This window comes from Pristiophorus japonicus, chromosome 15, assembly GCF_044704955.1.
Source record: "Pristiophorus japonicus isolate sPriJap1 chromosome 15, sPriJap1.hap1, whole genome shotgun sequence".
Taxonomy (NCBI): domain Eukaryota; kingdom Metazoa; phylum Chordata; class Chondrichthyes; family Pristiophoridae; genus Pristiophorus; species Pristiophorus japonicus.
This window is the reverse complement of record NC_091991.1, coordinates 141,603,036-141,620,005: the sequence shown is the minus strand read 5'-3', so window position 1 is coordinate 141,620,005 and position 16,970 is coordinate 141,603,036. Positions and strand designations below refer to the sequence as shown.

General features: G+C 43.0%; 1 protein-coding gene across 1 annotated transcript in view; it reads left to right on the top strand.

Annotated features, from left to right (window-relative positions):
* Window positions 1-51: 51 nt before the first annotated feature.
* The window catches only part of clec16a (C-type lectin domain containing 16A), a 287,365-nt gene continuing 270,446 nt past the window's right edge, over window positions 52-16,970 (top strand). The window contains exons 1-2 of the mRNA XM_070901025.1: window positions 52-491; window positions 11,222-11,350. Of these exons, the coding sequence (XP_070757126.1) occupies window positions 412-491; window positions 11,222-11,350 (209 nt within the window). The 5' untranslated portion in view covers window positions 52-411. The remainder of the gene's footprint in view (window positions 492-11,221; window positions 11,351-16,970) is intronic.

Below are 16,970 nucleotides of genomic sequence, written 5' to 3'. Positions count from 1 at the left end.
TTAGCCACCGCTTGCAGGATCGTCGCGTGCGCTAGACGTCATCGTCACCACAGCCGTGGACCATAAAAATGCCTTTTAAAAACATCGCTCACATCCGAACAATTTTTGGTTTGTCCATAGCGTTCTGCCCGTAAACGTCAAGTGACGGTAATACGCAGATTGCTTTTTAAAAAAAAGCCAAAGCGAGACGACCGCAAAGGACTCTGGGAGTCGTAGTTTCCCTTCAGCCGCACTTCCGCTGCTCTGCGTTCGCCTGACCGAGAGAACGTACTCAAACTCCCAGAACGCTACGGCCGCAGAGCGTTGCTGCGTCTGTCGCCGAGTCCGCCAGTATGTTGGTGATAGGTTTGAATGTCACTGGCATATTTTAATGTATCCCAATAGTATGTGCGAAAGAAGTGTCTAGAAGTGATGTTCAGCCGTTCGAGAAGCTGGGTCGGTGGGAGCTCTGGGAAGTCCCCTCGAAACATTCATTCGTTGGAGCATCTGAAGTGAGTGTCTGTGAAAATTGTGGCCAGAGAAACACTGGAGCTCAGTTACTGACAGCGTAGAGCAGTATATCCGGGATGGACTAGGCCTTCGGGGCCAGGCCTTTTAGAACAGGGACATGCTAACTATGTGTCTCTTAATATTTCGATAACGTTTCTACTTGCAGTGCAAGTGGCGCATCTGCATCACTTTTTAATTCCATATTTAGTGTATAGCACTCCTTCCCGTCGCGTGTGAAGTAGCCATAAGAGCACTAGGGCAACTTGTTTTATTTAATTGGTTTGCTGCATAAAAGTTTTTGGAAATGAGATTACAAATCTGATCTGAAAGGATGGGGATGATAAAAAAGGAACGGTGTTTTTAATGGAACACTTTGGTTACTAGTGCATCGATGAACGAGGTCCTTTTTTTGCTATAGACTGATAAGTTTAAAAACTATCGAGCCCGATAATCTCTTAATATACTTAACAATAGGTTTTTTATGCAGAGCATGATCTCGGAAGTTAATTTTGTTTTTTATTGCTAAATAAGTGTTCCAAGTTTTCTGATCTGCAATCATTGACACAGTTGTGCATTCAACATTGTTGTTAATAACTAAGTGAATAAAGTTTTTAAAAGTCTCAGGACACATTCTGCACTACATCCTATTTTCAATATAGTTTTCAACACCTCAGTAATTGAGTGTGTGTGTGTATAATATCAATAATGGTACTGACATTTTAAAACATTGGATATATTTAAAAAAAAAAGAAAATATATTAGCAGCGATAGAGTATGAAATAACTTGCATTTATATCGTGTATCTTATGTTCTCTGGACATCCTGAAGCACTTCCCAAGATATGAAAAATATTTCTACAGGTAAAACTAATTGGACGTTGAGGAATTAAATCAGGAGCGAGTTATTTGCTTATATTGGAAACATATAACACTAGGGACTTTCACTAGTAGTCTGTTGATCTATGAGATGATTAGACTGGTAGAAAAGCAAATAATAGAAGGAATAATATCCATAATAATCTTTGGTTTTAATTTATATCTTCAGGTTTCTGAGAATTTGTAATACCAAGTTTCTTATAATAACGTGAAATGTCTCTCTATTTCCTCTTGCATCCTTCATCCATGCCTTTGTTACCTCTAGACTTGACTATTCCAATGCACTCCTGGCTGGCCTCGCACATTCTACCCTACGTAAACTAGAGGTGGTCCAAAACTCGGCTGCCTAACTCGCACTAAGTCCTGTTCACCCATCACACCTGTGCTCGCTGACCCACATTGGCCTCCGGTTAAGCAACGCCTCAATTTCAAAAGTCTCATCCTAATTTTCAAATCCCTCCATGGCCTCGTCCCTCCCTATCTCTAATCTGCTCCAGCCCCACAACCCTCTGAGATGTCTCCGCTCCTCTAATTCTGCCCTCTTGAGCATCCCTGATTATAATTGCTCAACCATTGGTGTGTTTGTGTTATGGTAGTTGTATATTCTATAGGGATTTGAGATACTCTAACATCATAACTGGTCATTAATTTGTGATCTATTTTTAGATTTATAGATCCATTTCAATCAAGTCTAATCACAGATGAGTGATTTGGTGACTTTGAATCTAATGATGAGATTCTCAATTTCCAGCTAGAACCAATTAGGGACATAGGACATAGGAACAGGAGTAGGCCATTCAGCCCCTTGATCCTGTTCCGCCACTCAATGAGATCATGGCTGATCTGTGACCAAACTCCATATACCTGCCTTTGGCCCATACCCCTTAATACCTTTGGTTAACAAAAAGCTATCAATTTCAGACTTAAAATTAACAGTTGATCTAGCATCAATTGCCATTTGTGGAAGAGTGTGCCAAACTTCTACCATCCTTTTTGTGTAGAAGTGTTTCCTTATTTCACTCCTGAAAGGTCTAGCTCAAACATTTAGACTATGGCCCCTAGTCCTAAAATCCCCAACCAGTGGAAATAGTATCTCTCTATCTACCCTATCTGTTCTCCTTAATATCTTGAAAATATTGATCAGATCACCCCATAACCTTCTAAATTCTAGGCAATACAACACTAATTTGTGTAATCCCTCTTCGTAACTTAACTCTTGAAGTCCAAGTACTATTCTGGTAAACCTCAGCTGCACTTTCTCCAAAGCCAATATATCCTTCCTAAGTTGTGGTGCCAAGAATCACTCACAGTATTCCAGGTGTGGTCTAACCAGGGGTTTGTATAGCTTCACCATAACATCAATCCTCAACTAGGGTAGTATCTAGCACAAATCATTGGCTCATAGACCCTCAATAAAGGGGTTGTCGATGTAGCAAAACATTTTGTTTTGGAGGGAGAAGTGAGAACAAACTTGGTAGTGTGGTCACTGATCTCTTCACTTTTAGGTGCAGGCTTTAATCCATCCTAGATTAAATGGATGAGCATCTCTGTCTTGCCAAGAGATTTTTGGTAAAATAAATTTGTGTAATCTTAAACTGGTTCTCAATGAATGAATCCACCATGCACAAAATACCCAATAATTTTTCACTTAGTAAAATAAAAATTTACTGAAAAATTGATTTGCCAGTGAACTAGCAAGTTTAGAACGGTTACAGGGCTATACATATTTGGTGATTCAGAGCATAATGCATTTTACTGACTAGTTTAATTGCTCAATTAATAACATATGGCAACTGGCTGAACAGTGTAATAGAAACATAGAAACATAGAAAATAGGTGCAGGAGTAGGCCATTCAGCCCTTCTAGCCTGCACCGCCATTCAATGAGTTCATGGCTGAACATGCAACTTCAGTACCCCATTCCTGCTTTCTCACCATACCCCTTGATTCCCCTAGTAGTAAGGACTCCATCTAACTCCTTTTTGAATATATTTAGTGAATTGGCCTCAACAACTTTCTGTGGTAGAGAATTCCACAGGTTCACCACTCTCTGGGTGAAGAAATTCCTCCTCATCTCGGTCCTAAATGGCTACCCCCTTATCCTTAGACTGTGTCCCCTGGTTCTGGACTTCCCCAACATTGGGAACATTCTTCCTGCATCTAACCTGTCTAACCACGTCAGAATTTTAAATGTTTCTATGAGGTCCCCTCTCATTCTTCTGAACTCCAGTGAATACAAGCCCAGTTGATCCAGTCTTTCTTGATAGGTCAGTCCCGCCATCCCGGGAATCAGTCTGGTGAACCTTCGCTGCACTCCCATCAATAGCAAGAATGTCCTTCCTCAGGTTAGGAGACCAAAACTGTACACAATACTCCAGGTGTGGCCTCACCCAAGGCCCTGTACAATTGTAGCAACACCTCCCTGCCCCTGTACTCAAATCCCCTCGCTATGAAGGCCAACATGCCATTTGCTTTCTTAACCGCCTGCTGTACCTGCATGCCAACCTTCAATGACTGATGTACCATGACACCCAGGTCTCGCTGCACCTCCCCTTTTCCTAATCTGTCACCATTCAGATAATAGTCTGTCTCTCTGTTTTTACCACCAAAGTGGATAACCTCACATTTATCCACATTATACTTCATCTGCCATGCATTTGCCCACTCACCTAACCTATCCAAGTCGTTCTGCAGCCTCACAGCATCCTCCTCGCAGCTCACACTGTCACCCAACTTAGTGTCATCCGCAAATTTGAAGATACTACATTTAATCCCCTCGTCTAAATCATTAATGTACAGTGTAAACAGCTGGGGCCCCAGCGCAGAACCTTGCGGTACCCCACTAGTCACTGCCTGCCATTCTGAAAAGTCCCAATTTACTCCCACTCTTTGCTTCCTGTCTGACAACCAGTTCTCAATCCATGTCAGCACACTACCCCCAATCCCATGTGCTTTAACTTTGCACATTAATCTCTTGTGTGGGACCTTGTCGAAAGCCTTCTGAAAGTCCAAATATACCACATCAACTGGTTCTCCCTTGTCCACTCTACTGGAAACATCCTCAAAAAATTCCAGAAGATTTGTCAAGCATGATTTCCCTTTCACAAATCCATGCTGACTTGGACCTATCATATCACCTCTTTCCAAATGTACTGCTATGACATCCTTAATAATTGATTCCATCATTTTACCCACTACCGATGTCAGGCTGACTGGTCTATAATTCCCTGTTATCTCTCTCCCTCCTTTTTTTAAAAGTGGGGTTACATTGGCTACCCTCCACTCCATAGGAACTGATCCAGAGTCAATGGAATGTTAGAAAATGACTGTCAATGCATCCACTATTTCCAAGGCCACCTCCTTAAGTACTCTGGGATGCAGACCATCAGGCCCTGGGGATTTATCGGCATTCAATCCCATCAATTTCCCCATCACAATTTCCCGACTAATAAGGATTTCCCTCAGTTCCTCCTCCTTACTCGACCCTCCGACCCCTTTTATATCCGGAAGGTTGTTTGTGTCCTCCTCAGTGAATACCGAACCAAAGTACTTGTTCAATTGGTCCGCCATTTCTTTGTTCCCCGTTATGACTTCCCCTGATTCTGACTGCAGGGGACCTACGTTTGTCTTTACTAACCTTTTTCTCTTTACATATCTATAGAAACTTTTGCAATCCGTCTTAATGTTCCCTGCAAGCTTCTTCTCGTACTCTATTTTCCCTGCCCTAATCAAACCCTTTGTCCTCCTCTGCTGAGTTCTAAATTTCTCCCAGTCCCTGGGTTCGCTGCTATTTCTGGCCAATTTGTATGCCACTTCCTTGGCTTTAATACTATCCCTGATTTCCCTTGATAGCCACGGTTGAGCCACCTTCCCTTTTTTATTTTTACGCCAGACAGGAATGTACAATTGTTGTAGTTCATCCATGCGGTCTCTAAATGTCTGCCATTGCCCATCCACAGTCAACCCCTTCAGTATCATTCGCCAATCTATCCTAGCCAATTCACGCCTCATACCTTCAAAGTTACCCTTCTTTAAGTTCTGGACCATGGTCTCTGAATTAACTGTTTCATTCTCCATCCTAATGCAACAAATATTGCATTTTTAGTATTATATTAATTGTGGAAATGGCCAAACCATTGTTTGTATTCTACATTCCATTGTGGACGACCACTGCATTTTGTGATTTATGTTGATGGGAGGGAGCAGCTCTGATTTTTAAACACCTGCCATAATGGGAAGTAGGAATAAACGAACCGACCAAATGTTTGAGAAGTGGTTGACTTTTCGGCACAGTACTGTACTTTGAAAGCAGATGTTTGATACAGATTTTTTTTTAAACCTTTTTCACTTGAATAAAGTATGTGACAAAATATTAGTTCCCTTTTAGATATAGTGGAAGTGGCATTTTAGCTGTTTGCATGTGCAGAGTTCTTAAGAAATAAAATCGAATTTCTAATCTTAATTCTGTGTTAAAACAATAAGCCACGCACTCAATCAGCAGAAAACAGCTGTGAAAATATACTGGAATTTAAAAAGAACTAGCCCTACACTGTTTTCAAATATTATTTTTTGCTGGAGTCTGTCTCTGCCTCTAGTTTGAATAATGGGCTTCAAATTCCAATTGTGTACTAGTTCTACGTTAAAGGTGCTATGTAAATGCAAGTAGTTGTAATTGTCGTCCAGGACTTGGATACCCATTTTTGATCTTTACTGTGATCGAAATATAACCTCAACACAGTAGTGGTTTGCCCACTGCTGCAGCACAACACATTTATTGAAACAATCTAATGGGTAACAATGTTTTTAAAAAAAAAACTTAGCTTACTGATGCTGAAAGATACAGGGCCTAAGATAAGTTTGAACTACTTTTTACCTGCCACTTTAGAAAACTTAGATAGGATGTAAGTAACTTTGTAGCCAGAAATGGCTTTTCTTTCTGCCCCTGCAACAATAACTGAAGCATTTATCCTTGGAACCCTCCTGTTCCTCATCTATATTCTGTCTCTTGGTGACATCAGCTTCCAAATACAGGCTGATGACGTGCAGCTCTACCTTTCCACCACCTATCTGACCCTTCCACTGTGTTGTCAGCCTGCTTTTCTGACATCCAGTCTCCGATGAGCTGCAATTTCCTCCAGTTAAACTTTGGAATAGCCTAAATTATTGTCTACGGCCCCTGCCATAAATTTCGTACCCTTGCCATCGTTTCCATTGTTCTCCCTGGCCATTCAGTCCTAAACTAAACTTCTTGCTTCATATCTTCACTTTTGCTTACTTCTACCTCCTTAACATCGCCTTCCTCCACTCCCTAGCTCAGCCCATCTGCTGCTGGAGCCCTAATCCATGCTGCTGTCACCTCCAGTGCTCCCCTGGCTGGCCTCCCATCTTCTGTAAACTTCATCTCTTCTAAAACCCTGCTGCTATATTCTATCCTGTATCAAGTCCTGCTTGTCCAGCACCCTATCCTCCCAGACCTACAATGGCTCTTGGTCAAACAACGCCTCCAATTTAAAATTGTCATCCTCTTGTTTAAATCCCTTCACATCCTTACCCCTCCCCATCTCTGTAACCTCTTCCAGGCTTGCAACCCTCTATGAACTCTGCAACTCTTTTGGGGGAACAAAATAAATATTAGATCAAGTGCCCCCCGATCTGGGGGACACTCCAGACACTTAACTGCCCCTTTTTCTAAAATGTTTTTTTTGTTTGGGGGGGGGGGGGGGGTTTGTGATTTTTTTTTGGGGGGGGGCATTAAAACCATATATTTTACAAGTGCCCCCTATAAAAGGGGAGGGGGACACTAAAAATCCGGCAATTAAAACAAATTAAACTTTAAAACATAAAATCAAATTAAAATTTGGTTGCCGGGGGTGATGATGCACTCCAGTCCCTCCGGTGCCCACCTCTCACGGAAGGCCACGAGCGTACCGGTGGACATCGCGTGCTCCATCTCTAGGGACACCCTGGCCTGGATGTTGGTCCATGAACTCTGCATTCCTACAACTCTGGCATCCACCTGCTCCCTGTTGGCAGCTGTGCCTTTAACCACCTAAATCCCACATATTCTTTCCTTCAACCTTCTGTCTCTTTACCTCCCTCTCCTCCTTTAAGGCCCTACTTAAAGCCCTCCTCTTTGACCAAGCTTTTGGTCACCCCTCTTAATATCTACTACTTTGGCTTGGTGTCCATTTCATTTCATTTGATTACACCTTTGGGATTTAGTTGTATCATTGCAAGTTGTTGCTTCTGAATGGTTGACCACCCCATCCTCCTCCTCCATTGCCTCTCCTCCATGGTCTGACTCCGTGGCACTGCCTCATAAGGTTCCACTTCTACTTGTCCCAGGGTCAGTTTCTATATTAATATTCCCAACTCTCAACACGATCTTTCTGTTAGTGGCTTTGACTCCAGGACTACTACTTTGTTGACTGTTTGTCTAACATCAAGTTGTGGATGACCCAAAATGTTCTCCATTGTCAAGACCAAAGACATACCGTTTGGTTTCTGATTCCATCCCACTCCCTGCCCATTTAGGCCAAACTTGATGAGCAACTTCAGTATCTTGCTTGATTGAGCTTGGCTTCAAATGCTTTATCCTATCTGTCTCTAAGATTGTCTAATCCCACCTCTATTTGTCATTGCCCAGTTCTATCCATGCCCCAACTCTGCTGAAACCAATAAAAGGACCTTTGTCACTTCCAAAACCTCTGCTTCTTCATGACTTTATAATGTGAAATGTGTTATATTGTAGTAACTGGAAGGAAAACAATTAGGAATTTAACCATTGCAGCTGCTTGGTAGTCAATTTTAAAGTGTGACGTGTGACCTTGTTTTTAGATGTACAGCTATTGAGGTTTCTGCTTCAGTGCTTTTATAATAGCCCTACAAGGGGATTGTCCCTTGGGGATAGAGTGCTTTCATTATAAAGTATATGGCTCCTCTGTATCCAATGTTTTATAATGTTTACAACACCTCTTCCTTGAGAGGAAATATCCTTGTCAAAAATCAGCTTACTTCAGATCTGGCTAGAAAATTTCCCCTGGAATTACAGGTTTGTGACTGGCAGATGTAGAGAGATATCGTTTCAAGTAAAAAGCTTTCACTTATTTATGTGTTAATGCAAATTCAGAAGCAATTGATTCACAAGTTAATATGTTAACCATATTTTGCAGTTACACAACCAACAATTTTTAAACCATTGCTGTAGTAATACTGAATTCCCAGCCCAGCAAATATCAAGAGTTTATCAATTCTTTACTTCCAGTAAATTCTGTACTAGCACATAGGCAGTATTGAGTACATTGTTTTATTGGTGGCGATGCCATCTCTGTCAAAGAAATGTTCATGAAATTAGTTTTGAATATTGTTAATAGAGTTCAAACAGCATTTTTGCAGTAAAACTAAAGGGGTCTACATTCAGTTTATTTAAGAAGAAATCAAATGCTGCTATTTACATACGTTACTCTACATAGTAGCATTGTTAGATAATGTAGCAGTTCCATCATGGAAATGTTTTGTAATGCTTGTGTATCTAAATAAACACATGCACAATTACAATCAACACTTCTGGGTATTTGAAGGAGTGAAACCCATTCCGTAACAGCGGAGTGCACATCAGTGGGAGTGGAATTCCACTCCAGCCTGCAGCAGGTTGTGTTACAAATGAGTTGCATTTTGGTCAGGCCAACATCCCCAGCATCGAAGCACTGACCACGCTTGACCAGCTCTGTTGGGTGAGCCACATTGTCCGCACGCCCGACACAAGACTCCCAAAGCAGGTGCCCTACTCGGGACTCCTATGTGGCAAGCGAGCTCCAGGTGGGCTGAGGAAACGTTTCAAGGACATCCTCAAAGCCTCCTTGATAAAAGTGCGACATCCCCACCGACACCTGGGAGACCCTGGCCAAAGACCGCCCTAAGCGGAGGAAGAGCATCTAGGAGGGCGCTGAGCACATCGAGTCTCGTCACCGAGAGCATGCAGAAAACAAGCGCAGGCAGCGGAAGGAGCGTGCGGCAAACCAGACTCCCCACCCACCCTTTCCCTCAACGACTGTCTGTCCCACCTGTGACAGAGACTGTAATTCCCGTCATCATCATCATAGGTCCATATTGGACTGTTCAGTCACCTAAGAACTCGCCTTTAGAGTGGAAGCAAGTCTTCCTCGATTTCGAGGGACTGCCTATGATGCTGATGCACTTTGGGTACCTTGTTATCTTTTTAGTTTTGTGCCAAGACGCTATTTTTCTTTTCCCTTCCCTTCTTGAAGGTCCTTTCGCCCCAGCAATGCCCCAGTACAGCTCCAAAGTAACTTCTTCATGCAGGAGCTATCTGAACTGGAGACTCGCTGTTGCTGCTCCAAGATGGGCAGATAGGGGATATGTTCATGTTGCAGCCAGACATATATACAGGCAACTCTCGATTATCCGGGTCCCTCGGAGATTGGGCTATGCCAGGTAAACGATTTCTCCTTTAGAGCGAGTTGACTTTTTATAAAGTTAAAACTTCAATGAATAAATACTGTGCAATCAGCTACAAACAGTAACAAGTTAAGTATGGACATTACCAGCATGCATGCAGATGGCCTCGAGGAGGAGATTGTCTAGCTCCGGGGTTCCGTAGCGCGCTGCCTTCCCAGGCCGAAAGGACTCCAAACGCACCGGCTCGATGCCTATCTGGGCAGAAAGGACTCCGACGTCAGCGATGGACATGGAGAGGCAGAGGCAGCGGCTGCAGCAGTGCGCGCGCACACGGAATTTTAAATGCCGTTACAACGGTTTCCCATTGCATCCATGTGCAGATAATCAAGAGTTGCCTGTACACCATAATGCTAGCTGTCCTTTCTTCCCAACCCCACTGAAGAATAGCACACTTGGGAAAGTAATCATTCTGTGTTTGTTTACTGATGTTTTCTGTGGGAGTGATCCAAATTAAGATGTTCAAGCCATGTTGCTTCTGCTTGAGAAAGTAAATGTATCACACAGTGAACTGGTTGGTTTCCACCTAGTGGTGCTGGAGAAATATACATCTGTAGGTGAAAATATAGCAACTTGAATGGAAATACTTATTATCCAGTAATTGGGATCTTCCATTCCTTTGCAATCAGCTTTTAGTTTCTTTGAAGAGTTTATAGTGTTGAGACATGGTTGCTCATTAGGATTTCAGCACACATGTCATGAACTACAAATTGATTGCTGCCTCAACACAGAACTGCTGAATGTGCAATTTGAAGACTCGGTTGCTCATTTTCTCTCCCACCTCTCGTGGGAAAATTACCTGGTCTTTACTAGGCTGACACTCCAGTGCAGTGCTGAAGGTGTGCTGCACTGTCGGAGGTGCCGTCTTTCAGATGAGACGTTAAACCGAAGCCCCATCTGCCCTCTCTGGTGGACGTAAAAGATCCCATGCCACTATTTTGAAGAAGAGCAGGGGAGTTATCCCCAGTGTCCTGGCCAATATTTATCCCTCAATCAACATAACAAAAACAGATGATCTGGTCATTATCACATTGCTGTTTCTGGGAGTTTGCTGTGCGCAAGTTGTGAAAGATGCTACATAAAAGTAAGTCTTTTTCTTTGTCTTTTGTTGGCCGAGTGAAGAGTGAGAGCCATGTACTTGGAACTTGTATATTTTATATATTTTTTTTATCAGCCTTTTCAAGCTGCAATTGTCCTATGTAAATTGTAGCTTGAAAAGGCTGGTAGAACTTGTATATTTTCAAAACTTCAAATCTATTGTAAATGTGTTCTTCCACAGGGGTATCAATGTGATCCCTAGTACATGGATATGATCTGATCTTTTGCCATTTTGGACTTGATTTTGTGCTGTGAATTCATAATTGAATGTTAATGTTTCCATAGGTACATGTACCATGTCTTAACAAAGAACACAACTGTGACGGATAGCAATCGCAACCTGCTGGTGGAGACAATTCGTTCTATTACAGAAATCCTTATCTGGGGAGATCAAAATGATAGCTCTGTTTTCGAGTAAGTCATGACTCATATTCAGGGTTTTTCATCTGGGTAGAATTCTGCATTAATCCATTTTCTCCATAGGCAGATATATTTTATGTGGTTTCAGTCTAAGAATTCACTAGCAAATTATTGCTTAAATAGAAATAGATTTGGAAATCTGTATGTATTTTTTCTGCATTTCAGGCATGATTCCCTGACAAGTGGCCAGGAAGGCAACTTATTCACTTGGCTTTAATGCTGTATTGTAGTCTTCAAATGCACAGCCCTATTATTGATTTTCTCTTTGACTCCCTTAATGGCATAAACCTGTGACCTGCCATTTCATGTTGGCACAATACTGTGCTGTACTATTACCCTGTGTTATACCCTGGCTGGCCTCCCACGTTCTACCCTCCGTAAACTTGAGGTCATCCAAAACTCTGCTGCCCATGTCCTAACTTGTACCAAGTCCCATTCATTCATCACCTCTAAACTTGGCTCCCGGTTAAGCAACACCTCGATTTTACAATTCTCATCCTTGTTTTCAAATCTTTCCATGGCCTCGCCCCTCCCTGTCTCTGTAATATCCTCCAGCCCTACAACCCTCTGATATATCTGCGCTCCTCTAATTCTGGACTCTTGAGCATCCCCAATTTTAATCGCTCAACTATTGTTGGCCGTGCCTTCAGCTGCCAAGGTTCTAGGTCCTAAAATTCCCTTCCTAAACCTCTCTTTCCCCCATTTTCCTCCTTTTTAAGACACTCATTAGAACCTACATCTTTGACAAAGCTTTTGATTATCTGTCTTAATAACTCATACGTGGCTCGGTGTCAAATTTTGTTTTGTAACACTCCTGTGATGCCTTAGGATGTTTTACTACATTAAAGATGCTATATAAATACAAGTTGTTGTTGTGAATTATAGCCTTGGAATATTGTATTGTTGAGTCTTGTGGTTTGTGACACCAGATAATCAAGCCCACAACAACAATGTAATAATTTTATTGAACAGCATGATGAAGTACAGAAAGGGTATATAGTTACCTCAGTTCTGGGAACTAAAGTACAATGGCTTTGGCATGCTATCTTCTCGAGTTCCAACAGTCAGTGGCTACATTTATACCCCACTAGTCGTGCTTTATCCAGAACTATAAAGCCAACTGCTTATTGAATAGAGATATCGTTCCCATCTCATTCTGCATGCACAAACTGTCTGTTCACACACACCTACTCCTTCTACACAACTGAAATAGACATAAGGACATTAGGTTATCAGAGACACACAGACATTGCAGCTTTAACACAGATAACAATCCATCCTGATAACAGTAACACAGTTACTGATATTGGGATTCCAGTATTTTTTTCATTACGGAAAAAATGCTTGCAGTATAACAACATACTGACCAGCTTAACAGAACTGCAGTGGCCTACAGCAGTTCCTATTCTTTCTTCATCAACATCAGCAGTTTGCCTTTATATAGTGCCTTTAATGTAGAGAAATGACCTTAGTTGCTTCACAGAAACATAATCAGAATTAAATAGACGCCAAGCCAAAGAAGGCGATTATTACAAAACCAAAATACTGCGGATGATCGAATCTGAAACACTATTATTAGGGAGTCGAAGGGATGGAGGTAGAGAGGCAGTGGAGTTTCATGTGGGAAATCCAGAGAGTGGGTCCTTCGCGGTTGAAGGCACTGCTGTCAATTGAGGAAGGGGGTGATGCACAAAAAGCCAGAGTTGGAGAGGAGTTGTTGTCGAACTGGAGGAGGTTACAGAGCTAGGAAGGGATATAAATAAGCTTTTAAAAAATACAAAAAAAAATTGAAGTGCTGAGAGAACCATTGTAGGTGGTGAGACTTCGTGTGAGATAACAAGAGTTTTGGATGATTTGAACTTTATGAAGGATGGGGAGACTGGTGAGTTGCATCTGGAGGTGACCCAAGACATGGATGAGGCTTTCAGCAGCAGGTGTGCCAAGGGTGGAAGCAGACAGTGTTACAGAAGTGGAAGTAGCCAGTCTTTGTGATGGAGAGGCTATAGGTCAGTAGCTCAGCTCTGGAATGAGTAGGACGCAGAGGTTGTGAACAGTCTAGTTCAGTCGTGAACAGTCTAGTTCAGCCAGAAACAGTGGGGAGATGGAATCGGTACCTAGGGTAAGCTGTTTGTGACAGGATCAAAGACAATGGCTTCAGTCTTCCCAATATTTAGTTGGATGTAATTGCACTTCATCTAAGATTGGATGTTGGACAAGCAGTCTGAAAATAGAGAGGCTGAGGAGGGGTCAAGAGAGTTGGTGGAGAGGTAGAGCTGGGTGGTGGTAGTGTACATATAGAAACTGGCCTTCATGTCTTCGGATGATGTCACCAAGCGTCAGCATATCAATCAGTAAGAGGAGAGGACCACAATAGATCGTTGGGGAAGTCCTGATGTAATGGTGCAGGGTGGGAAGATGAGCCATTGCTGGAGATGTTCTGGGTACGATTGGATAGATAAGAGTGGAACCAAGCTATGCAATTAAATCGAGCTGGACATTGGAGCACGGGCATTGGAGGAGGATTGTGTGGTCGATTGTGTCAAAAGCTGCAGAGAGGATGAGGAGGGATAGTGCACCACAGTCACAGTTATACAGGATATCATTTATGACTTTGGTTAGAACTGTCTCCATGCTGTGCCGGATTAGGAAGATTCAAACATGGAATTGCGGGAAAGATAGCAATGGATTTGGGAAGTGACTATGTTCAAAGACTTGGGAGGGAATAAGGGAGGTTGGAGATGGGATGGTAGAATGCAAGGACAGAGGGCTTTAGAAACATAGAAACTTAGAAAATAGGTGCAGGAGTAGGCCATTCGGCCCTTCTAGCCTGCACCGCCATTCAATGAGTTCATGGCTGAACATGCAACTTCAGTACCCCATTCCTGCTTTCTCACCATACCCCTTGATTCCCCTAGTAGTAAGGACTCCATCTAACTCCTTTTTGAATATATTTAGTGAATTGGCCTCAACAACTTTCTGTGGTAGAGAATTCCACAGGTTCACCACTCTCTGGGTGAAGAAATTCCTCCTCGTCTCGGTCCTAAATGGCTTCCCCCTTATCCTTAGACTGTGTCCCCTGGTTCTGGACTTCCCCAACATTGGGAACATTCTTCCTGCATCTAACCTGTCTAACCCCGTCAGAATTTTAAATGTTTCTATGAGGTCCCCTCTCATTCTTCTGAACTCCAGTGAATACAAGCTCAGTTGATCCAGTCTTTCTTGATAGGTCAGTCCCGCCATCCCGGGAATCAGTCTGGTGAACCTTCGCTGCACTCCCTCAATAGCAAGAATGTCCTTCCTCAGGTTAGGAGACCAAAACTGTACACAATACCCCAGGTGTGGCCTCACCACGGCCCTGTACAATTGTAGCAACACCTCCCTGCCCCTGTACTCAAATCCCCTCGCTATGAAGGCCAACATGCCATTTGCTTTCTTAACCGCCTGCTGTACCTGCATGCCAACCTTCAATGACTGATGTACCATGACACCCAGGTCTCGCTGCACCTCCCCTTTTCCTAATCTGTCACCATTCAGATAATAGTCTGTCTCTCTGTTTTTACCACCAAAGTGGATAACCTCACATTTATCCACATTATACTTCATCTGCCATGCATTTGCCCACTCACCTAACCTATCAAAGTCGCTCTGCAGCCTCATAGCATCCTCCTCGCAGCTCACACTGTCACCCAACTTAGTGTCATCCGCAAATTTGGAGATACTACATTTAATCCCCTCATCTAAATCATTAATGTACAGTGTAAACAGCTGGGGCCCCAGCACAGAACCTTGCGGCACCCCACTAGTCACTGCCTGCCATTCTGAAAAGTCCCCATTTACTCCTACTCTTTGCTTCCTGTCTGACAACCAGTTCTCAATCCATGTCAGCACACTACCCCCAATCCCATGTGCTTTAACTTTGCACATTAATCTCTTGTGTGGGACCTTGTCGAAAGCCTTCTGAAAGTCCAAATATACCACATCAACTGGTTCTCCCTTGTCCACTCTACTGGAAACATCCTCAAAAAATTCCAGAAGATTTGTCAAGCATGATTTCCCTTTCACAAATCCATGCTGACTTGGACCTATCATATTACCTCTTTCCAAATGCGCTGCTATGACATCCTTAATAATTGATTCCATCATTTTACCCACTACCGATGTCAGGCTGACCGGTCTATAATTCCCTGTTTTCTCTCTCCCTCCTTTTTTAAAAAGTGGGGTTACATTGGCTACCCTCCACTCCATAGGAACTGATCCAGAGTCAATGGAATGTTGGAAAATGACTGTCAATGCATCCACTATTTCCAAGGCCACCTCCTTAAGTACTCTGGGATGCAGTCCATCAGGCCCTGGGGATTTATCGGCCTTCAATCCCATCAATTTCCCAACACAATTTCCCGACTAATAAGGATTTCCCTCAGTTCCTCCTCCTTACTAGACCCTCCGAACCCTTTTATATCCGGAAGGTTGTTTGTGTCCTCCTCAGTGAATACCGAACCAAAGTACTTGTTCAATTGGTCCGCCATTTCTTTGTTCCCCGTTATGACTTCCCCTGATTCTGACTGCAGGGGACCTACGTTTGTCTTTACTAACCTTTTTCTCTTTACATATCTATAGAAACTTTTTCAATCCTTCTTAATGTTCCCTGCAAGCTTTCTTCTCTTACTCCATTTTCCCTGCCCTAATCAAACCCTTTGTCCTCCTCTGCTGAGTTCTAAATTTCTCCCAGTCCCCGGGTTCGCTGCTATTTCTGGCCAATTTGTATGCCACTTCCTTGGCTTTAATGCTATCCCTGATTTCGCTTGATAGCCACGGTTGAGCCACCTTCCCTTTTTTATTTTTATGCCAGACAGGAATGTACAATTGTTGTAGTTCATTCATGCGGTCTCTAAATGTTTGCCATTGCCCATCCACAGTCAACCCCTTTAGGATAGATTGGCGAATGATACTAGCCAATTCACTCCTCATACCTTCAAAGTTAACCTTCTTTAAGTTCTGGACCATGGTCTCTGAATTAACTGTTTCATTCTCCATCCTAATGCAGAATTCCACCATATTATGGTCACTCTTCCCCAAGGGGCCTCGCACAACGAGATTGCTAATTAATCCTCTCTCCTTACACAACACCCAGTCTAAGATGGCCTCCCCCCTAGTTGGTTCCTCGACATATTGGTCTAAAAAACCATCCCTTATGCACTCCAGGAAATCCTGCTCCACTGTATTGCTTCCAGTTTGGTTAACCCAATCTATGTGCATATTAAAGTCACCCATTATAACTGCTGCACCTTTATTGCACGCGCCCCTAATTTCATGTTAGATGCCCTCCCCAACATCAGGGAGGCATTTTTGAGGAGTGGGCTTGATGACTGCTTTTGAAAGAGAATGAAGCATGAGGGGAGATGGGAGGAAAACTAGAAAGAGGCATGGGTTCATGTCCAGTGCAGAGAGAAGTCTGTGAGAGGGGGGAGTATGGGGATTGGATTGAAGCAGCAGAGGCAGCTGAATGGATCGTCTGTCTTTGTGCGAGGAGTTGATGGGTTTGCCACATTGTTGGCGGTCAGGTGAAGGGTGGGGGGGAGACGTGGCAGGGGAGAGGGGTTTAAGGGGATCTTTG